Source organism: Podarcis melisellensis, assembly GCF_964234715.1.
Source record: "Podarcis melisellensis genome assembly, chromosome: 10".
NCBI lineage: Eukaryota > Metazoa > Chordata > Lepidosauria > Squamata > Lacertidae > Podarcis > Podarcis melisellensis.
The window spans coordinates 5438048-5462805 of record NC_138542.1 but is presented as its reverse complement, the minus strand read 5'-3'; the positions used below and the strand labels follow the sequence as shown (position 1 = coordinate 5462805).

The window sequence follows — 24758 nt, the reverse complement described above, 5'->3', positions numbered from 1 at the left end:
CTTTGCTTCTAGTTATATTTTTTACTGCAACCACATGGGGGAAAGGCGGCCTGTCCTAGATATTATTGAACTATGAATATTTGAATATTGAGATTGATGTATCTTGATTATGATCAAGACCATGACCAGCCCAAAGCCACCTAAGTAGGTATGGCTGAGTGGAACTAGAACTTGAGTTCAAGCAAATAACCTATTATTTCAGAGAAATATCAAGCAAGATAGGCTCCACAAGCTTGCCTACATCATCAGTTTACCATGTGTCAGTATAACACCAGTCTGAACTAAAATCGGCCTGTTCGTTTCACAAAAACTGCCATGTTTCTAGGTACTGGAATTATTGTTTATAGGACCTAAAAGTCTGTCAATTTCACCCCTCCATTTTAACAGAGATGGTTTCACGAAAACTCCTTAGATGATGAGGGTATAAGTGATGAAGCACAAATTCCACTTGGAGGACTTGTTGTTTAGTCGTTTAGTCGTGTCCGACTCTTCGTGACCCCCTGGACCAGAGCACGCCAGGCACTCCTGTCTTCCACTGCCTCCTGCAGTTTGGTCAAACTCATGTTGGTAGCTTCGAAAACACTGCCCAACCATCTCATCCTTCTCCTTGTGCCCTCAATCTTTCCCAACATCAGGGTCTTTTCCAGGGAGTCTTCTCTTCTCATGAGGTGGCCTCAACTTCAGGATCTGTCCTTCCAGTAAGCACTCAGGGCTGATTACCTTAAGAATGGGTAGGTTTGATCTTCTTGCAGTCCATGCGACTCTCAAGAGTCTCCTCCAGCACTGACACAAAAGCATCAATTCTTCAGCGATCAGCCTTCTTGATGGTCCAGAACTCATTTCTATACATACTTGGAGGACTAGAGCAGTTAAATCTGGGGCTTCTCTTTCTTCTCACCCAGCATGGAAAGCAAACAACTTTCCTGAAAAAAAAGGGGCTATTTGTATCCTATCCTGTTTTCAGGGTCTTCCCAACAGCACAACTCCACAACCATCATCTTATGTAGTAAGTTAGTTGGGCATAGAGAGTGTTATGTGTCTGATGCCAGAGATTTTTTAACTACTTGCCCACATCCAAACCCAATCACAAGGGCTCCCTAAACAACAGAAAAAGCATTGTGAGCAATCAGAGTCAGAATCACACTCAACATTAGGCAAGTGGGCCAATCAAAGCAATTTAGTATGAGATCGAAACAAATGGAGCTCTGATTGTATGCTAATGCAAGATTGAGGACAAAGAAATAAAGCGCATGAAAAATATTTAAGCACTTTTGAAAACTGCTTCTGAATCACAAAGGCTAGGAGTCATTTCTAAGAATTATTCATGTCTCCTCTTCAGTATAATCTTGCACTTTTATTAATCCTCCTGGCCAGCAGCATGAAGTGTTTTCTGTTCTTTCTTTAATTTAACGGACCTGACTAAATTGATCTGCGGCTGTTTCAGCTTTGAAGTATCACTGCTCTTGTGTACAACACATCCTTAAAGACACCACAAGGAATTTAGAGTGAAAGGAAATTAAGATGCTACAAACATTATAGCAGTGTCCAGGGGAAACTGAAAAGTTGTTATACTATTTTAACAAAATGCAAGCAGGGGCAAAAAGGAATCAAATTAATTCCTGCTTCAGCTGCACTTTGGGGAGTGATTAAAGAGGATAAAACTCAAGATGCCTCTATGCTGCTTTGAGGATTGTGGGAGCAAAATGGAGAAAAGCAGTTAGCTTGATGTAGTACTGACACACAAGATATGTCAACATGAAATGAAAAAATGTAGGAAGAAACATAAACAAGTTCAAGCACCGGAGGAATATCTTTAGCGGAAAGGGTGATCAGCTGCATCACACATACCCATACATTTAAGAATAAAGACATAAAACAGTGAAGAGCTCGGGCATGCACAACTGTGACCTACCAACAGGAAGACATCCAATCAGTCATGAATTGTTGGTAGGTTGGAAGAAGCACAAGAAAATGCTTCATACCAGGTCATGATATTTTGCCCATCTAGCCCAGTATGGTCTCCTCTGGTGGGCAGCAGCTCTCTGGAGTCTTGGGGAGTGGTCTTTCTGAGCATGTGCTGTTCAATATTGTTTTAACTAGAGATGGACTGAGCCTAGGCTAGCAACCACTGAGCCATGGGACCTTCCCATATGAACCATGTTGGTGGTTTGCGGGGCAGGGATGGTGCAAGCATGGATTACGTGAATAAAACAAAATTAAGGGGTATCAATTAGTTTGGTAGGAGAAGAGAACATTAAGGCTAAGTGAAACTGCTGTTTTGGTGTGAAGTCCTGTAAATGATAACAATGGTAAGGTTGCCACATGCAGAAAAACAAAATTCTGGAACTTGGGGTGAGGGGCCTGGGGGAAGGACCTAGCTAGCTCGTTAAGTAGATCATTTCCTTCCTGCTTCTTCTCCAAGTTCAGTTTGTGTGAGCAAGCATGTGTGTGTGTTAGCCTCTTGACTCCCTTTTTTGCCACATGCCAAGCCTGTACTAAGATTGGATTTGTTTGCATTAAAATAATAAGCTTTAAATTTCTATATTCTTTCAGCTAGCAGTCTCATCAAATTATTATTTCTGTACCAAACTCCAACATAAGTGTGTGTGTGTGTGTGTGTGTGTGTGTGTGTGTGTGTGTGTGTAAAAAAGTAACTCTTACTTTTTATACTGACCTATATTCTTTCCCTACTTCCTTACCTATTCTTTGATACTTGAAGTTCAGGCTTTGATTTTAAATATATACTTGCACATCTATGCCAAGCCCTCTGACTCCAGAAGTTCCACATATTGCTGATGTCTTCCTGAAATCCTCATGCAGGTCTAACAGTAAATAATCCAGTTCAAATTCAAGAAAATAAATAATTTATTTTCTGTATAATATAAACCAAGTGAATCTGACCTAGCTTTCACCATAATTAATATTAGGGGAGACAGATTTAGACCTTTGGATGGAATTCATTTGAGAAGTCTGCCACTTTTATTTGAAGAATAAGCCAGAAACAACTAAAAATGTTTGAAAATGATGAATGAGTTCCTAGGGTTTCTGGTTTTTAAAGCCGGAAATATAAGGCAAGGTTTATTTTTATCTTAAAAGCAGTAGGGGAAAAGCAAGTGTTTATATTTCACATTTCTGAGCTGTTCTTATGACCTATATTCTTTCAAAATGTTGCATGTGCATTTCTAGGTTTTAAAGTATTAGGTTTTTAAAAGGTTATGATTCTAACTTTACTTACATGTCATACTGAAAAAAATAACATTTGTCCTCGTTTATGAAATATGTACAACTAAAACTGTTAGTTGACTTAGTTCTATGCCCAGGAAGCCAGTTTTCACTCTCTTGCCATCTTAACTGGTGATACACATCAGTGGTGAGTGATAAACATTCATCATGTTTATCATGTCAGTATGAAAGGCGTGCTTTCCCATACTGTATAACTGAATAGAAATCATATTATCATATTAAGTAGAAATATAAACGTTAGAACAATATATCCTCAAAAATTTACAAAGCTTGAAAACAACTGCTCTAACACAAATCCAGTATAACTACATAATGGCTGACATCCTATGTTAGTCATACTTATAGTAGACCCATTGAAATCAATTACTAATGTTGGGTATCACTCAATGTGCTGTGAGAAATCATCTACATAGCTTCTTACTGGTAACATTTGTACCCAATGATACACAATCAACTATGGTTAGGCAAATTCTCCTGTGCTTGAGCTGGGTGCTGGTTGCATGCAGTCCAATCGCTCCTGTTTCACTCTTCCATTACATAAGCAGGGAAACAAACCACAGAGTGCCTGGCTGAGTGTTATGTCTGGACTCATGGGTTGTTTCTCTCAAAATAAACCACAATCTGTAGACAAGGTTTCTTCTTGGCTGTCTGATCCATTGTTTGTTTGTTTGAAGGCAAGTAAGCCCTGAGTGCCAGTTCAGATGTAACACTAAGCCTGCCACTCCATGGTTTGTTTCCCAGCTGGGAGCAAAGAAGCAGCAATTGGGCTGCGTGTGCCAGTGTGTAGTGCCTGCACAGGAGGATTTGTTTATGACAAAGTCATAGTTTATGGCTTTGTGTCATGCACAAACACAGCTGCTCTTCCAAAGTAAAATCCTATCCACCGCCCACACGTTGTTTTCAGCAAGGCAACAGTTTCGCAGCTCTCCCATATTATTCTAGGAGAATTATAAGGCAATGCTATATCAGACTTTGAAATATCACACATAATAATAATAATAATAATAATAATAATAATAATAATAATAATAATTTTTAAAAAAATTATTTATATCCCACCCTCCCCAGCCGAAGCCGGGCTCAGGGCGGCTAACAACAATAAAACAGTACAACACAACACAACACAACACTCTAAAATCATTCATTATAAAATTAATTCAACTCAAACCAATGGCAACCATTGGGCCAGAGCTCCGCGAAGATTGCTAAAGGAGGGAGTCAGGCTGTGCCCTGGCCAAAGGCCTGGTGGAACAGCTCTGTCTTGCAGGCCCTGCAGAAAGATGTCAAGTCCCGCAGGGCCCTAGTCTCTTGGGACAGAGCGTTCCACCAGATCGGAGCCACAGCCGGAAAAGCCCTGCCTCTGGTTGAGGCCAGCCTACTCTGTGGCCTGGGACCTTCAAGATGATTTTATTTGAAGACTGTAAGTTTCTCTGTGGAACATACCAGGAGAGACAGTCCCGTAGGTACGAAGAATGCTAGGATGGCTTTCCCCCCAAAAAACTACAGAGCTAGACTGTTCTTTTAGACAGTTTTTCTAGAAGGCAGCTAAAGAGACTTGATTCTACTAGTCAGAGGAAGGATTGTGTTCTCACTAATAAATTCTCCCCTTTCCCCTTACTCTGTATATTCTCATCCTTTTTATTATGATTTCATATTTTCCAGGCTAAAGCCAAAGCACTGAAAAGAGAATACTGACCAACATTTCACATCACTTTCAAGGGTTCTCCTGTGAAGGACAGAAAGGACACACCTGTGCAGGACCTGGTGGGCCTAGGAGCAGATTCTGCCAGCAGTGTGGTTGGGGGGAGCATTGCAGAGCTGATAAAATCCAGGCTGAAATGTGTCAAACTGAGCACAGGAACAAAAATCGCTTCTAAGCAGACTGCTTTTGATAAAGTTTATTGACATTTATTGGTTGCATTTATACCATTTAGAAGACATTGGTCTCATTTTGCATTTGAGAAGCACCAGATTGGCTGCAGGTGTTGCTGGAAGAAGACATACAAGATGCCATCCAATGGTCTTAGGAACTTCACTATGGATTTGTGTAGAGTTTACTCCTTCTCCTAATTATGTCCTGCAAGGTGGTGGGTATTTTAACTGCAATAGGAAATGATTTCCTCAAACAAGGAAAGTTCACGTTTGTAAGGAAGTTGAAACTTTGCAGCTGCCATCTGTATTACAGAGATAACGTTTTAAGTATAAAAACTCAGCTAGTCTATTGTTGTATGTATTTTCCTTGTACTATGACTTATGATTTAAAGTGTGCCCACTGGCAGATTTCACTTGTAGTTCAGATCTGAAACTGTTCAACCCAAAATGGAGTTAGAACACAGTAGCAGCTCTTATCTTAGCTCTCATCTTAGATCTATAACCCCAGATAAAAAGTGTTAAGAATACAGAGATTTAAACACAAGTCTGGCAGGCAGTTTTTATGCTACTTATTGTGGGATTCTGTGATTTAGGTGCCGTACAGCAAGAAGGAAGGGGGGAAAAAACCTGATAATCATGGTTGTCAGTTGAATAAAAACTAGAGTTTTTAAAAAGAGGATCTAGTGGTACTGAAAGGAAACCATTACTTTTACAAGGTGGCAGCTTTATGACAAGACCTTAAAACAATGACACAACATAATCTAAAGTCATGGAAACATATATATTAGACAGCATTGCACACAAAGTAATGACATTGACACAAAAGTGAACAGTGAAAACAGAAAGAGAGAGAGAAAATTAAGTTCCACGTCCCTCCCCAAAAAACAGCCTATTATCTTAATGTTTAAACCTTGAATCTGTTTTGGCTGATATGGCTGGAGATCAAGGGAATCCTAAACTGCATGTTATAAAATACTTTATTTCAAACTGTGACTCCAGAAAACCTGATAGAGCCTGCAGGATGGAGATCTAACACAGTGGAAAACCATCGAGGAGAACAGTCGGTAAAGTTGAGAGTTCTAGATTCCAGTATTTCAGGGGGTTGGACTAGATGACCCTTGTGATCCCTTCCAACTCTACAATTCTTTGATTTTATGAATCATAGGAAGCCCTCACAGAAATTAGGAATGGAAGTAGGAAGCACAGGTGCCCAGGCCTTATGGGCAGAAGCAGATAAAGAAAGAAACCGGAGAAGTCTTCTAGCAACCTAGAGCCAAATCCACATGCCCAATCCTTTCGCTAGCACTAGGATTAGGCATGTTAATGTCTACAATCTGTTTAATATGTGGCAAACTTTACAAACCTTGGCACTTCAATATCTGTCTGTAGATATAAACAAAATGCCATTAATGAACTGCAACAGTGCTGCCAGCTTTTGCATATTTGTATCCTGCCAGATTTGGCTACTTATCTGCTGTGATGTGCCAGTTTAATCTTACTACTTCCAACCTATCAGTACCATCTTGCTGTACTTCCTCAACACTAATTGCACAGTCAGATAATTTCCCTTAATTAGGATTCCCTTTGTTGCTCTGAATTCAAACATATTTTGGAAAGTGAGCTCTCTTTCTCATTAGATATATATATCCACTGTGCAAAACAGAAACCTATGATTATGAGTTATCATCTTACACTGCCGTTAAACCAAGAGCTAAAATTAAAAAGCAAGGATAACCTTTAAATCCTTTTTAGTTATTCATAATAAGAAAGCAAGAATTATTAGGTATTGATGTTGATAATATGTAGGTGCACATGTTTAATAATGAAAAAGGGTAAAATGTGCTCATTTCACAGTCTGAGCACAATAAACCACGGTGCAATTAATGCAGCTATAATCCTTTGCCTAAAGTCTTTAAATAATTGGAAGAGGCAAAAGTGGCTTATTACAAGGCATTACATAATCTGTTTCCTATGACATATGGAGCTCCTTTACAATCTTTCTTTGAGCCAGCATAATCAAATAGAGAAAATGTTGGAGTTGTTGTTTTTTAAAACAACCCCTCCCCCCAAAATCCCAGATTCCTATCTTAACTATTTGCAGACTGAGATCTTTTATAAACTCTCCACAAAACCCACTTCATTAGGCAAAACACTTGCATAACAACCACTGCTATAGGAACTGCTCCATTATTTGCATCAAACTCTTTCCTGTGTCTTCAAGATAACTCTGAGCCCGTCTCTGTCAGGGAGAGGGGAAAAGGAATAATTTAGATCAGGGAAACCCCACAGAAGGAAATGAGTTAGCCCTTCTCCCACAGTGCTGCTACAAATTAATCAAAATTGGAGAGGTTTTTGCATCATTTTAGGTAAAAGTAAAGATGCTTGGGAGATCTAGTTGTGAATCTGTTATGGCCATGACATGTCTTCACTTGATATTATTCAACCCTAGTGGAAAGTGACTGGCATTGCTCTGGAGTGAATTTTAACTAACAAACATCAGTGCTGTTTTGAAATCAGTGGTTAAAATTAATGCAGTTTTGAAAGGTTCAGTCCACCATCTTGATTCAAAATGACATCCAACTGTATCCAAACACAGAAAAGACCTCCTCCTTGATCTCAGGAAGCAGCATGAGACATTTAGTTATGGTGTCATGAGAGGCGCCTGAATGCATGAAGAACAAAGAGACAAACAACTTTCCAAAATATATAAGAGATGAGCTCTGAGTTGCATAACTTCAAGGGCGACATATTCCTTTTCACCAATGTAGGAGACGAGTAAGGGTTGTCTATTAAGCCCTTCTTGTGAGCACAGAAAGTTATTAAAAGCAGTCTTTATTACTTAGCCTTTGTTTACCTATTTAAGCAATTATTTTTTACAGCTTGTGTGAACATTCTTAACCATGAATTGGTGAAGGAGGATTAAAAGCTCTTCATTCGTTTATCACACTTTTTGCCTTTCATCCAAGGTGGTCAGTGCAGTGCACTATTATTATTTCCCTCTACTTCCAGTAGTGCAGTTATAGGCTAAGAGTTTAATCATCAAAACCAAAGCAAAAACAGACAAACAAACAAACAAACAAACAAACAAACAAACACTGATTTGGATAGAACCATTCTGTTGTGACTGTCCTGCTTTTATGTTAGACCTAATTCATTCTTTACTAATGCACTTTATTAGGAGATCATGCTGAAACAGAATGACACTTATCTGTGGCAGGATCCTCAGGGACAACCTTCCACCATTAAGCCTGAATCCATACCCCTAACAGATTTATGTCTTAAAACTAACACAATGAATTATTACACAATAATGTTTGTTTCTATCTACTCTGCTTAATAAGCTATTTGTGTGCTACTTTCACTGCTGTTGCTCATCACTGCCAGATGCAGAAGCTTTATTAGACTGTTATGGTACCTGCCCCTTAGCATTGAATTTCAAGGAATCGATAACATTAATTATCTCATTGAGGCTTCTTTAGGACCTTTGCTGTCCTCTAACAACCACCATGGAGAAAGCTACAAATGTTTCAACTACCAGCTTACCTCAGATGTTCATAAATACTGAAGGAGAACATTGCATTATAAATAAATGTGGTAACAGCGGCAACTTCCCTCCCCGGATGAATAATAGTGCTTTGCTTGTGTCTCTTTGTGTGTTGGGACCTATGTCAATTTTCTCCTTTTCCAGTTGTGGTCAGCCTCCCTGCAGCTCCTATTTTATGCACACCAGGCACAGAGAGGCAGGCATGTAGAAGCAATGATAGTCAGAGATAGATTGGAGGTTAAACATAGCCACAACTTTAGTAATTAATGTACAGGCAACCCCCCAACTTATGAAGGGGTTATGTTCCTGGACCTCATACTCATAAGTGAAAATCACTTAAGTAAGGAGCACCCACCCTCTAAAATGTCTCCAAACACCCTCTCTGCTGATCTTTCCCAATTGTACCAAAAAGACTGCACATAAAAAATAAAAAAACTAATAATAATAAAAATAAATAATTCTTTATTTATACCCTACCCTTCCCGGTTCAGAAAACCGGGCTCAGGGCGGCTAACAACAAATTTTAAACACTTAATTTATGCAACAAAAAACAGCATAAAATACAGTATAAAACGTGAATAACAATAAATTCAGAATTCAAAAATCAATTTAGGGGGAAAATCCATCCAATAAACATTAGATGATCACCAGGGCTAGCTGGCTAAATTAGTCCTATTTGGGCCAGGGGAGACCAGGGGAGAATTAGCTGTGGGATCCCAGAGCGGGCAATCTTCATAAAAAGGGAAGGAAGGGGAATAAAAGATCAAGCTAAGTTCAACTTGAAAGCCAGGCTGAATTGAAGCTTGGGTTGGAGGCTATGTGGGAATGAGGTGGTGGCAGCAGCGCTACCCCATGTGTCAGCTGTCAGGCAGGGTGGCTGAGCAGGCTAAACGGAGCCCTGCTGCACCTCCCATCTCTTCTGACGTCCTCTTTGGGCTCTGGGGAGGGTCTCCCCATGAGACACAAGTTCTCTCCTGCCATTTCTGGGTAGGAGTCGATTTATTTAATTATTTTCTGGTGCTGCACGTGTGCACAGTCACACACGTGTGGGGGGATAGTTGTACATTGGGGGTTGGTGTGCACTGAGATAAGGGCAGCCTGATTGCTGACCTGACATCTCCATCCCTGCCCACGGGCTGGTGAGTTGCCAACCGGAGGTTCCCACCCAGCAATTGAAGTTGATATCACAAGGCAAGGGTATTGTGGTTGAGAGAGCCTGAGCTATGTGAGTCTTTTAAAGCAGCCCAGTGTTGTTAAACTCATATTGCTGAGGGCTGAGGTAGAGCAGCAAATGAGAAGCACATAGTATTAGCCCACCATTGTTAACTAGTCTGTTCATGTGTTGTTTTAGAGAAATGCATTTGGAGAGGCTGTTAAGTTAATTATGGCATCAACATGAGTGAGGGGGCAATTCATTGCTTTTCTACCAATGGGAGAAAATAGGAGAATAAATTGCAGCTGTTGGCACAAATACTTGAATGCACATATTCTTGTCAACAGCTCAAACCCTTTTTGCTCAAAGAAAGAAATTAAAAGGGTGACTTTTTGACCTGCACTAGTAACATTATTATACTTGTTGTGCAGTTTAAATAAATAATGATCTTACAATACACTGGTGGTTTTTTTAAACCACCAAGTTTGCTACTGAGTTTACAAGCATAAAATCTGAACCTTAGTTGCTGTAAATCTTAGATCACCCCACCACGCTTGGTCTTGCACTCTTTGTAGCACTGGTGGCCTAAAATCAATTTATGAAATACCTTCAGTAAAAGAACATGAGTTATTTGTAGTCTTATTGTGTATTTAACAGCTGTATGACAGGCAGAAATTTTACAGGTTTAGCTATTTCTCGAACAAAAACATTATTGTGGGGAAAGCTTCAACTGTTGACATTCTGTGTGTCTGTGTGTCCCGATTTATGTATGGTCCCTCTGCTCTACAGACAAAAGAGGATCCAAATTTGAATTTGGCACAACATATATGCAAATCTGGGCATAATTTGTGGGTGGCATTAGCATTGGCACACCTGTCAATTCAAACAATTCTGAAGTCATTACAAGAAGTAACATTAGTAGATATGGCTAGTTTTTAAATTTTAGATATCATGAACATCTAATTGATGTAACCATCTTGCACCTTAATGGCCAAGGGAGATGACAAGAGCGAATGACAAACACTGGGGAAATAGCGAAACGTGTGTCTTACATGAGAACCTCACTTTTCTTGGCTGGCTATATAAGCAGAACATTTATAATCATACACAAAAAATAAAGTTTCAATTCAGTCTGTGCTACCCATGTTCATAGCAAATTACATATTACCCTGGTGGCTATAAGACTATTGATAGAATCACATATTTTGCTACTGTTGTTTTCCCCTAGGGCCTTACTGACAGCCAGCCACCCTTAGAATGCTTCTATCTACAGAGTACAAGGTGGTAAGGGAGAGCTTTGCACCTTTTTGTCTAATGGGTAGACATTTTTGTTCTCACTTCATGAGAATGAACAAGGTACATAAGATGCTTGTGATTGCCCTTTGTGTCTAATTTAATTACCTCTAGCAAATGTAAACAGTAACTGCATAGAGCAGGGGAGGTGGTGGTAACCCATTGGCTGAACCTGACCAAAGAAGTTGCAGGAAGTGGCCCTTCAGTCCTTTCATCACTACCTGACTCACTGTAGGTATCAAAACTGGGTTCAGGGGAAACTGCTTCAATCTATAAGGCACAGTAAGCGTAATGTGTAATGAGCAGAGTCCCTCACCATTACCTTATTCACAAATGGGGCAAACAGGTGATTGGGTAAGATATACACAAGAGAAGACCTCAAATAATTGAGTGTAAGTGTGTGTAGCTTTAAGAAAACAGCAGCTCAAGGAATGTGCTGCCAGCAGTTGCTGTGGATACAGGGCCCGTTTGGAAATGCCAAATCATATGAACGTCATTCCCAGTTAAGCAATGCACCATATATGCCCAAGACAACTGAACAGTGACCACTGCAGGCTCAAATTGATGCTCATGCACAAACCCTCTACATTTTGAGTGGCTACAGCCCTCGTAGGCTTCACTCCAATGCTTTTGCAATACTGCATGGAATGCTTTCACGCATCAACGATTTTCTTTGCACATTATTATTTTATTTGTCTCCACTGCCAAGATTCAAGGCTTTTACCTTAGCCATCCAAATTGTATCATAAAAATATTAACACATAGGAATGCCTGAAATGCGTTGTTGTTGTTGTTGTTGTTGTTGTTTTGTTATATATGGTATACCCTTAAAATAAATTAGCAGAGGCCATACCATCTGGAGGAAAGCCCAGAAACTTCAACACCATTACTGATGAACCTATCAAAACAGCATTCACTCATAGCTGACTGAAAAGTATATGAAGCATTTCAACTTTGGCCTCAATACACATTTAAATAAATATGCAGGACAAGCTATATGAATGTACTGTATTATACCATTACAACTGTTCACACACAATGCACAAGAGAAGCATGTTTAACATGACCTGTGGTTAAAATCAAGGGATGCAATTATTTAAGCAGTTGCTATTGTCTAAGTATAGTCTTGAACATGTGAGCCTACGTTACACATTGTCCTCGCCCGCTCTACAAAACCCTGGATTTCCCTTCATTTCAGGTAAAATTTATCACCAGCCTTCTTACCAGCAGGATCTATAAAACTGAACCTTCATTTTAAAAGTCCAACACTGTGAGAATGTTTTGCCCAAAAATACTTTAAAAGGTTTGGAAGAAAGCCCTGTGATTCTCTCGAGCATTTGCTTCTGGTTCACAGCTTGTGATAAACTGAGGAGCAAGAAAAGGTTTAACACCATTTCCAACAACATGCACTCTTACTTCGAAATCTTGCCATTGCCATTCACGTCACTATCACAGTAATTGAAATCTGTTATGATTGATGCTCCAGGCTTTGGCAAACTTCCTTATCAGTATAAACAACTTCTTGGTCGCCCTTTCTAGTCTATCCTAGTAGCTTCTAGCACAGCTTCTTGTGAATTGTTCTTTGTCCCATTCTACTTTTACCACAGTACTTTCCAGCTCAGTTCACAAGCCATCTATGATGGGAACTAGCTTCAAAATTAATGCACTTTCATCTCCACAGTCTCTCTCATTGACGGACAAATTAGCTCCTGTTTTATTAGGCTTTTCACACAGCTGTACAAAAATGACACACCTCCCTGTGCCGTTTGACATCAGAATAATGTAGATTTAATTTTAATAATTTAATGTTAAGATGCATACCAGCTATCTGGGCATTCTCCCAACAAAAGATATAAAAATGGATTAGTAGAATGTTATTAATAGGTGAATGTACAAACACACAAAGAAAGAAACAAAGAAACATATATAGCCCAAATGACTAAGAGTTGCCAAGACCCACTGGGAAGAGCTGATTAGAATCCAGCAGATCTCTGGCTTAGAGGTTACTAATGCAGCAGAGCTATGCAGGCCTAATTCCCTCATCCATGGCTTAGCTAGAGATAAGACGGCATACCTCCTCCACCCAAGCTCAACCAAGCTGAGCCTGGTGGATCTTAAGCTAATGACACTTACCTTCAGAGTCCAGAGTCTTTGTGTGATGGTGCACACTGCACGCCATGATCTGGCATAGGACATGGAGGAAGGGTGACTCCTGGCCTGGCACAACTTCAAAACTGGCCTCATGCTGGCTCGGAAAGTGGATTTTAGCCTGTCCCAAAATTGGCCAGTCATGGGCAAGCTGGCTGTGAGATTCTGCTCAGCGGTGGGCCTGACTGGGGTGAAAGGCTTCACTATGGTTCGCTGCTGGGATACTTAAAGCCAGTCTGCTTCCATCACCTAGTCCATTTCCTTCACTAAAATTCCCAGGGTTGGGTAGCAATTTATCCACTGGACTAATGAACTCTGTCCTGAGATTTTGCCTACCTCATAGCAATCGTCACAACTTTGATGGTCAAGGCATTGGTTAAGCCTTAGTCTTTGGAGGAAGGGAGGTTGTAGCCTCTGCCTGCCCCTCCAGTTACCGGGGGTATCCCGTTAAAGGGATCTGGAAGGAGTTTGTGATGTCCAGAAACCCAGGTAGAGAAGAGGGCCATAGGTGGCAACCCAGCAAGGGGTTCCTACCTGATTTGTGCCAATTGGGTCACTTGCCTTGGGGTGACCACAAACAGATATATCCAAGGCCTTTCCAAAACCTTACACCTGTCCTCTATAAAGTTGAGGCATAACTTGAGTCAATACAAGTATCATGAGCCTTATTTCCTGGGAGATGGTTGGGGGGGGGCACTTGGCTCACACAAAGTAAACTCTGAAAAGTGAGCATGTGTGGTAGGGGTGGGACCAGAAGGTGGAGCCTTAGGTTGCATCCTAAGCCTGTTCAGCTCAGTCATATAACCTGGCAACCCTGGCATAAATTAATCCAGCAAAATTGGCTTAACTCAAACACTATTTTAAAGGCCTGTTTTCCTCTCTGCTGGGTGGATGTGGTGTAATTTTACACCAGCTTAATTTGCACTAGCTTGCTATACACCAGCATGTGTATAGGATTGCTCCCTTAAGATACAATCTTATGCAGCACTAGAGCTTTCTGCTAAATAGACACATATTGAATTGCACTTTGGTGAACAAAGAAAGGCTAGATATGACCACTGCTATTTTTTCTAGAAGAAGAGGTGCTGGAACTCTCCAGGAACACCTCTCATGTTCTCTTATAATGGCAATGGTGCCCACCTGAGGGGGCCCAGAACTGAGTTCCAGTGAGTTCCAGCTGGGAAAAAGTCCTGGATATGACACATCTGAAACATGAAATATATTTGATACCCTTCTGGAGACTATATAATAGTTTTGGACTAACACTCTGTGTGTGTTCTCTTCCTATTTTTAGGAGTGTTTGCCTGAACATGCAAAGGGTTAAACTGTGGGTGTGGTAGGGACATTTATACAAGCCCCACCCCCACCCACTCAGTACCTAATCCTCCCTCACTTAGAAGGTCTGAAGGGAGCTAGGATCCACCTTTTCTTGAATGCAAGTAGAACACAGCATCTCTGGTTGTGCAGGCATTTATTTACATTCATATGAACATGTATAAAAGCTCAACATGGGTAGCCTGGGGACTGAGCAGGTGGGGCTGGTGTGTGCAGCCTATGTCTCCTACATGCAAGATCACCTGTACAGACAAAATACCTGAACAGGGCTTTTGTGTACAAAAGTTAAAGAGAATGAGGGTAACTCTTTAATACTGACTTCCACCCACTGCCAAGTAAACTATGGACATGGCCTCTGCTGAAAGTTACACATCCATAGCTTGTGACACACATGGCAGAAAACCAATAGCTAATCAGAAATACAGTGGCTAGGCTGGCCCACAGTATGTAGCCCAGGAGCAGACTAGAGACAAGAAGATCCATCTCAGGTTTATTCCCAGCACATAAAACCTAGAATCATAGAGTTGCAAGGGACCCAAGGATCATCTAGTCCAACCCCCTGCAATCTCAGCTAAAGCATCCATGGCAGATGGCCATTCAACCTCTGTTTAAAAACGTCAAAGGAAGGAGACCCACCATATCTCGTTCCACTGTTGAACAGCTCTTACTGTCAGAATGTTTTTTCCAAATGCCTTCTCTGAGACAGCCAGCGTACAAACCTCCAACAAACAACAGCACTACTCATTCAGACAACCTTTTCTGAGCGTACACAAGACCCAGGTAGCACACTTCCAGGTCTGATATTTCACTTCCTGTTTTAAAACAAACAAACAACCTTCGAAATATAAAAGGGTCTTGTTTACTGCTTTGTGGTGAACCTTTCTTTTATGACATAAAAAGGTTAAAATCACTAAAATGATTCTGCTGCTTTCAAAATGGATGCATCCCATTATTGCATCCCATCATATATTGGTCTCTAATGTAAAACTACAACCCTGATAGAGAACACATGTCCATTTCTAGTTCAAAAGAGTCAGCCTTGATTTTTATTTTTGAAGCACTATACAATTACAAGATGCATCTAATTTGGCTGTCTCTTATTCTCTTACACATTTCTCTGTGAAAGCAAAAGTTTCTTCACACTTCTGGCATTTTTTTCAAACATTTTTCTTTGAAAATCACTTGAGAGTATGTAAAAACCAATTCCTGGTGCAACTGCACGAAATGTCATTCCACATAGATATTTTCAACATTTCCCAAATTGCATTCTTCTTGCCAACATTTAAAAACTTGTAGCCCTTACTCTGGCTCTCAAACGCTATCACTAATGATATTCTATGCATTCAAAAATTACAGCTATTAAGAGCCTACATCAGAAATCCATGCGAGGATCATATTTAGTTGTTTAAATAGAATAAAGCTACTTGCTCCAGGCAATACTCTCTTTACTGCAGCTACAAAATGAAACAGAATTTCAACACCAGCAAAGGCCTGCAAATTCCTCATTCATGATACTCTCCATGTAAAGATTCAGTAATAATCAGCCTGGATGGATGCTAAATTTTTCAGATTATTCCATCTGCAGCCTAGTATTGCTGTTACCCACTGCATCCATAAGAATCGGTAGTTTCGTATGACAAAACAAAACATGGACTCACATGGCACTGTTCGGAGGTAGAGATTGTCTCTGATGATCTGCTGGAGCTCGTGGTCCACTGAACCCTTCTGGAACCGTAAATTGAGGTAGCGACGTAGATCCTTATCAACAATGCCTCCTGGAAGAATTAGCAAAACACATATTGATTAGTAATAAAATATGAAGTGTTAGATTACCTCCTTTTCAATTAAATATTTGGCTTTACCTATAACTGAATCAAATTATTTTTTTTTCTTTATTGACTTCCTAAATCACAGTGGTACCTGGGGTTAAGTACTTTGTTCCAGAGGTCCTGAACTGTTCTTAACCTGAAGCACCACTTTAGCTAATGGGGCCTCCCGCTGCTGCCACGCCGCCGGAGTACGATTTCTGTTCTCATCCTGAAGCAAAGTTCTTAACCCGAGGTACTATTCCTGGGTTAGTGGAGTCTGTAACCTGAAGCGTATGTAACCCGAGGTACCACTGTACACATAACCATGATCCCAAAGAAGAGGGCCGGGACCTTTATTCAAATGTGTGTGCACATGTAGCCTTGTTGGACAACTAGAAATGGTGTGGGTCAGCTGCCTGATAGGGAAGTATGAGCCAGGGAGACTAAATACAGCTACCCATCACCATTTGCCAAACAGCTGGTTGGTGTTATTACAATTTTCTAGCTGGGCTATGTATTAGCAGCTTAATTATGCAGTAACCATTAGCACATGAACATCCTCATCTAAATACAGATACTGAATTGGAACTGCACACACAAACAGGATTGGAATGCAGGTTTCCTTTGCTGATACTGCCCAGCTGGGTCAAGGTGTTCAGGTTTGAAGTCTGGATTATTATTCACAAATAGGATGATACCTGGGGTGTCATGACCTGGGACCCAGGTGAATGACATGACCTAGAACCAAATGTAGAGACCCGCTGGGTCAGCACATCGCTTTCACACAGTGATTATAGCACTAATATTTCTGCTCTGTTTCTAAGAAGCATTTCTGCTTAACAATACCCTGCAGTCCACCATCAGTACGTAGCAGGACAGCAAAAGAGTACGCAGGGAGGCTGCCAAGTTCCTTCAGACTAGCTAGAAGATGAACTCCACAGTTGCAACTGCAAGGCTAGTTATGCCTAGCATGGCCTGAACTTGGGATAAGGGTCAGTGAACAACTGTCCTAAAGTCAAGTAGAAGAACCTGACTCAAGCATGCTTTGTCCGTGCACTTTTTGGACATCAGCAACTACATATTTTTAAATATATTTTCTCTATGTCTGGAGCAAGCCAAAAGTGAAGAAATGTTCTTTCATTTACAGTACGTCAGCAGCATGTAAGCCTTTCGTTCCCAAATCCGCAAAGGCATGTTTTGATTTGATTGATTACATTTCTGACCTGTTGTTCATTCAAATGAATTCAAACCCAGATAACAAGCAATATATATTGTTATAGTGGTGTTTTAGCGGCTGTTTCCCCCCCCCCCACGTGTTATTTACGTGTTGTTTTTACTGGTATGGGCCTACGGCCGTAATAAATATTGTTGTTGTTGTTGTTGCAATAAATAATAGTAACATGATATAACATGATGTCACAAATATAACATAAATCATATAGAATAATTGACTATCAGTGAAACAATTACACTCTAGAAAACACTGCGAACCAAGTAACAACTTAAAAAATAAGCAACACATCACAATTAAAGCAAAAGTCATATTATATGATTAACAAATGACGCTGTGGGTTAAACCACAGAGCCTAGAACTTGCCGATCAGAAGGTCGGCGGTTCAAATCCCTGCAATGGGGTGAGCTCCCGTTGCTCGGTCCCTGCTCCTGCCAACCTAGCAGTTTGAAAGCACGTCAAAGTGCAAGTAGATAAATAGGTACCACTCCGGCGGGAAGGTAAACGGCGTTTCCGTGCGCTGCTCTGGTTCGCCAGAAGCGGCTTAGTCATGCTGGCCACATGACCTGGAAGCTGTACGCCAGCTCCCTCGGCCAATAAAGCGAGATGAGCGCCGCATCCCCACAGTCGGCCACGACTGGACCTAATGGTCAGGGGTCCCTTTACATTTACAGCAATTATAAATCTATGAAACAATATCAACATTAACAAAATTGCAGCCAAAAAATAAACTAAGTACGGTTAAGCATATTTGAAACATATCTTTTGACCTTGGAGAAACTGGGTATCGTATATGTTTGCCATATGTTCCCATGATGTTCTCCTCATCCAAGTTGAAGCCTGCCATTTCCCCCTGCTAAATTCAGAGTTTCCCGATCCCCAGATAATACAATAATGGAAGAAAATCCAATATAATCCAAACTTGGTCAAACTAAAAACTGCACTGCTTGAAAATTTTAAATATGGGGTCAATTATAAAAGTATTTTATAATATTTTATAATATTTATTGTATATTCTAGTTTAGTCCATTTCTCCAAAGCTTGTAATAAGACACACTTTATTGAGAGACACACACACAAAGAGATATTAAACAGTCTGTAACTCATTAAAAGATCCAAGACCAGAGAGAATCATTCGTATTTCTGAGAAAATGGCAAGAGATAAACACAACAAGGCTTATAATTTTCTTTAGCCCAGGGTATTATAAAAGTAGGGTTTTTTGTAACTCACAGATGTTCCAGATGGGGGATTATTGCTGAGTTTTATTTCGCAGTTCAAGGCTGGTAATAAAACAAACATTGCTCTTTCTATTGCTATTCTCACAGCAGATATATTACTTAGCCTTAAAACATTTTTATTATATGCCCTTATAAAATATATTTGGGATGGCTTGTGAACTTCTGCTTACTCATATTTTATCATAGCTGCTCTGTGAACAGAACTTGGTATGTTATGCCTTATCTTCCCCCCCCCCTTTTCCTTTGAGAGTATAATTGATTGCATCTCAACCATGAACAACTTGCCCTGGAGCTCTGATATATTGAGGTTTGAAGTGAAACAATTTCATTTTCCCTGGGATTCTAAAAATACTTTGCTTATGACTCAGCAACTTGTACCATGTACCTTAGAAAACGTGGTTTTCTTAAACATTAGCTATGCATAACCATAATGACCATATGAAAAATGCAACTTATTGTGTAGGGCTGCAAGTGTCAACAGCAAGGTGAAACATTTATTCCATATTATCTGTGAACCAAAACAAAATCTGTCACAAACTAAGACTATATAGGCCTATAAATGTACAGCTCTCAAGCCAAAAAACAGAGGAAGTTTATGATGCCCCTAGTAGGCTAGTAAGCAGCAGTTGACTGAGGAATGAACATTACAAGTTACTCAGACTTTATCGCTCAAAAAACAAAAAAACAATTACAAAGGCATGTGGAAGACAGATATAAATTTACAGCATGTTATGGTTTAAGAGAAAACTACGTGAAAATATTGTATGGATGGTACCTAACAGATTGGCTAAAATGTACAAATCAAAATTGAATAAGTGTTGGAAATGTAAAGAGAAAGAAGGTACCTTTTTCCATATGTGGTGGTCTTGCAAGAAGGTTGAAGCTTACTGTGAAATGATATATAATGAATTGAAAAAGATAAATTTGTTTAAAAGAACCCAGAAGCTTTTCTTCTGGGGATTGTGGGATCAGAGCTACCTAAACAATATAGAAACTTATTTGTGTATGCAACTACAGCCGCAATAATATTTGCCCCCAAATGGAAAGAAGAACAGAGAAGAAAGGCTACAGAAACTAATGGAATATGCAGAAATGGTGAAACTTACTGGAAGAATAAGAAATCAAGACAAACTTTTTATTAAGGAATGGAAATGGTTTATTGAATATTTACAACAAATTGTAAACAGATCAAGACGTTAGCAGGACTACCGTAAAAACTTGCAATAGATGATTAAAAGAATAGGTTGAGACAACTGGGATATGCAGGGAAAGATGGAAATAACTTTAAGGAACTGTGAAAAGAGGAGGGAAGTTGAGGTTTAAAATGTTGTAATTATTGTTGAATGATTATTGAAATGTGTTTTTTGTCATATATAAAATTATAAATAAATATCTTAAGACAAAAAAATTACCTGCCTAAGTAAATGGAACCTCATTGTGCATGTGCACCATTTTAAACGGGTAACAAGGTTAATTGACTTGTATTTTGCGGTTGTCTTTTGAACACTCATCAGTAGCTGCTCCCAGACTTTGGAATTCCCTCCGTAGAGAAGTTAGACTGGCTCCCTCTTTGTTTCCTTCCACCGGCAGCCAAATACTTTTTTTTATTCCAACAGCTTGGGGAACTGGCTGCTTTTAATGAAAGAGCTGGTTCCATGCCAATTTTATTGGGATTATGTTTGTTTTTGTGTGTGTACACCAGGCTTGTGATGAGGTTTGTCTTGAAAATGATGGTTCTGCTGTCCAGGTTATAAAGGAATGCCATATTATATAAAAAGAGTCTGGAGGTTCCAGTCCTTGTCAAAATCTCAAATTAAGTGTGTTGGTCTCCAATACAGCTCTATCCCAGAGTGAGCAGTTACCAACAGAGCCGTCTTTCCCATAGGGTTTAGTGGTGTGTTGCACCAGGGCGCCATCTTCTCAGGGGCACCCCAGCAAGTTCCCCTTTCCCTGACACCCTCCAGCTGCACCCTGCCAACCATATGGCTGGTGGGCGAGCAGCTTCCCTCCCAAGCCTCTGCGGGGATCGCTCTCCTCTCGAGGAGGCTTGGGAGGGGCGCAACTTCACTCCCAAGCCTCTGCGGGGATCACTCTCCTACAGCAGCATGGGGGAGAGTTGCACCCCCCTCAATGGCTCGTAGTGCGCAGCTACAGCCACCCCAACACTATCTGTGGTGATTTGAGGGTGCTGGGCAGATATTTGCACCCCAACGCCCCATCTACTAAAGACGGCCCTGGTTACCAAGAATCCAGGGTAAGATTTTGGGCTGTTTTCCATTGAGTTGCAATTACTATTCATGCTGCCAAGATCATATATAAGACCAACCCTTTTGACAATCTATTTTTAATGGATATTAACAGTAACATTAATTTGGGTCAATAAACTATAGTTTATTTAGTACTATTTATCAGAGGAGAGGATTTCTGTGCAATAAACGGCAAGGGGGGGGTTGGGCCAACTGTGAGGGAATAGGGAGAAGGTTGGCAGTTCATTGAGGGGATGATGGGTTTGGGCAAGGTGTAAAAGGTTGGCCAGGTATAAAGGAAGAGGGGTGGGCAGCGGGGGGCTGGTTGGTGGGTGGCAGGCAATTCGAGTTGGCATGCAATGCGAGTGTAGGCAGCAGCTCCTAGTTAGCATGTATGTAAGAAATGGGTAAACTTGCCCACATTTACTATGTGTGACCAATCCTGTTCATGCCTACTCAGTAGTAAGTCATGTTGAATTCAATGAGACTTACTCCCATGTAAGTAAGGTATAGGATTGCATCCTTTATTCATATAGAAGGCAGCATTTATAAAATATATTGTGAAGTATGGTGTTGTAGTAATCACAGTCACCCCCACTCTTAATGATGTTTAGGCAATGTCCTCATAACAGAATAACATTACTTTAAAGTGAATCAACAAGTAGAGGCAGAATATATAGATCTGGAATATTTTTGTTTTTAAAAAAGAGGTAGTTGCTATATATGGTTTCGATGCTCCTATAAAAATCACAATAAAACAGCCTAACAATCAGACAGATGGCTTTTTTACCATTTCAGAAAGCCCACCGAAACCATTTTTGGCACCATGAATCTTATTAGCCTAGAATGAACATGGTGCAGTCAAAATACAATTAAATAAGCACTCATATTTTACAATGTTGAGTCATGCATCAATGTAAAAATGAAAAATATAGTAAATTTTTAAATAGCTTTCTATTGTAATATTTCCTGTTGTAATATTCCCATTACTACTTATGCAGTCACATGATAAACTTTATGGAATAAAATATTAGGCAGCGTTTTATCCAATAGAATAGGATATCTTTACAGTGGAGCACAGAAATGTACACATTCATAATAAAAAGAGATAGCCAGAATTTGCATTTCAGATACTAGCTGACCCAAAAAAGCAATATTATATAACATTGTAAGGGTAGATTTTAACCCTGGCCGTCATAAAAACACAGCAAGGCAAAGACAAATTGTATTAACTTAATCTTGTGGAGTTCAGCAGTTTTGAACCAGCTGTTCTGTGTTTTTAAAAGACCTACGTTCTGGTTGTGTTAGACTCCTAGAGTTCCTCTAATTAGCCCTGCTGGCAAATGCAAATGACTAAAACCAAAGTACTTAAAATTAGCCTGTTCTTAGAAATAAATGCTCTTGGTCCCATGGCCTTACAAGGGCAGAGGGAAGATGCCCTGGAAGAGTCACACTAATGGAACGAAGCCAACTGCTGTTCCCTGCTTCTAGGGAAAACACTGCTACAGCATTTGCGGATGAGAAATAGAGGAACAAACAAGATTGCTGCTTAAAATGTATTTATTTTTCACATTTATATCCCACCTTTCTTTTGCAAGTGTTGACAGTGGCATTTACAAGGGCATTCCATTTTATCATCAGCATAACAGCCATGAAAGGCAAGGTTAGGCTGAGAGTGTGCCTAATTCCATGAGCTTTATGGAGAGCCAGTGAAAATACAGATCAAGGCAGAATGAACTTACCTGGAAGGATGGAGCTACAGCAATAGTCTCCCACTAATGGAGTTGGTGCCGCTGACTGGGAGGGAGAGGGGTGAGGTCAGGGCTGTGTGGACTTGCCAGCAGGAACAATGGATTGGCTTTGCCAATATGTCCCTCTCAGCAAATAACAGTGACTCCACTGCCAAGAGGTTATGGTTGCAACCAGGGCCAGCCTACCCAGCAGGCAAGGTGAGGCAACTGCCTAGGGCAGCAGATCTGGCCTCCAAGGAATGTATCGCTTGCTGCTGCTATGGAAGCAACAGTTGTGGTGTGTTCCTTGGAAGCCAGATCTGCTGTGTCTACAGCAGCCTCTTGCCATACAGTATAGGAGGTGCTGCTGGTCTCCCACCCTTCCTGGTGTAGATCTTTATTCCACCCTTGTTCCCAATATAGATCTTTATCTTCACCCCCTTGTTCCTGATGCGGATCCCTTCTTTCATGGGGTGTGTGTGTGTGTGCCATTTTGTGGTTTGCTACAGGTGTCTTGGGCTGGTCCTGGCTGCAGTTCTGAGACATCATGTGAGCTGATCCTGAATCAAGGTCTTCCCAATCCAATTCTAACACACTAATCACTACTCTATGCTGGCTCTCCATTCTCTGTCCACAGAAACCCAGCAACAGGAGAAAACAGAAATGATCTGGGATTCAGTTTACCCCTTAGGACATATGGCACCACACTCTACTTGTCTAAAAATTAATTCACAGTAGAGATCATAAATATTCTTAAGCATTTCATTATGCATTTATGACATTTTCAACAGTTGTTGCTACTTAATTTAAATAGCACACTAGTGAGAATCATCAAGGGACAATAAAAATATTGGGAGGCTGTTGAATTAATAGTAACATGTTTTCTTTTCTATCTCTGTGCATTAAAAACCATGTCCTGTAACATATGGTACAGTGATAATATTGTCAATAAATGTTTAAAGTCACTGTTGCACCTGGGTTTTCCATCAAAGATTTGAGCAAAGCCTTCCGAAAACTTTCAGAGCAGAAATTTGAGTGATATTTCCAACTGACAAAGGAAAAATGACCCGGTTTGCTCTTTTGGATCATATTGCATTTGCAGATATCAACCCATGAAGCTTTTCACTATCAATAACTATTGCTTTTGCAATAATTTGCTGTAGAACCTGTTGGTAACCCCAAACAAGAATGAAAGAGCCATCAATACTGACCCCAAAGACTCTGAAAAACATGTTTACAAAACAAACAACATTTCAAGCTAGCATTATGATGGCACCATGATTTGACCTTCAAAATTTATGGCTGTTTTTATCTGAGCTTTGCACAACGTAGATGTATAAAGCTAGATAATCCAATTGTATATGTGGCAGAAACAAATGTCAGCTACAAAATAAACAACCAGGGTTATTATCTTAAAAGATGTAGTTGGGACAATTATAGCTGTTCAGCAAGGGAAAAAATTATAGATACAGAAAGCTGTTAGAAATTTTGTTTATGCATGGATTAAAGACAGCTATGTTGAAATTGCTGGAGTGAAAGCCAGGTGGTTTAAACATTCAATTAACAAGATATAATTGTATATTGGATGTAGGTGCACAAAGAAAAAGCAAAGGCTGGCACCTGAGCTGTAGAAATGGCCAGTGCAGTTTTAACAGACCTATTTAGATTGTCTCCTTTATGGTACACAATGAAGAAGCATTGTTCCATAGAAGTATGTAATTACTGCAGCAGTAGCAGCTGCTCAGCAAACCTCCAGACATTGTGTTGCCTCTGGATTAGCGCCAAACCAGCTTTGATTGGGCCTGAAATAACAGCCAAAAACTAGTCTTTCAGAGTATGTGAAGCACCAAATAACTTAAACCACAGGTGGCCCTTCCCTAATCCCTGGATATTTCGCTGTACCAACAACATACCCT

General features: G+C 40.2%; 2 protein-coding genes across 19 annotated transcripts in view; both read right to left on the bottom strand.

The window, feature by feature from the left end:
• LOC309379024 (guanine nucleotide-binding protein G(t) subunit alpha-3) overlaps positions 1 to 24758 on the bottom strand; it is a 657481-nt gene that overhangs the window by 100059 nt on the left and 532664 nt on the right. The window contains exon 9 of one of the 2 annotated variants that reach the window (XR_014172312.1): positions 18030 to 18270. The exons of the other annotated variant lie outside the window; for it this stretch is intronic. The gene's annotated coding sequence lies outside the window, so the exon portion shown is untranslated. Of the gene's footprint in view, positions 1 to 18029; positions 18271 to 24758 lie in introns of those variants that run through there. 2 annotated transcript variants of the gene reach the window in all.
• MAGI2 (membrane associated guanylate kinase, WW and PDZ domain containing 2) overlaps positions 1 to 24758 on the bottom strand; it is a 598965-nt gene that overhangs the window by 449274 nt on the left and 124933 nt on the right. For all 17 annotated transcript variants that reach the window (XM_081927615.1, XM_081927614.1, XM_081927613.1 and 14 more), the window contains one exon: positions 16247 to 16363. In XM_081927615.1, the coding sequence (XP_081783741.1) occupies positions 16247 to 16363 (117 nt within the window). The remainder of the gene's footprint in view (positions 1 to 16246; positions 16364 to 24758) is intronic.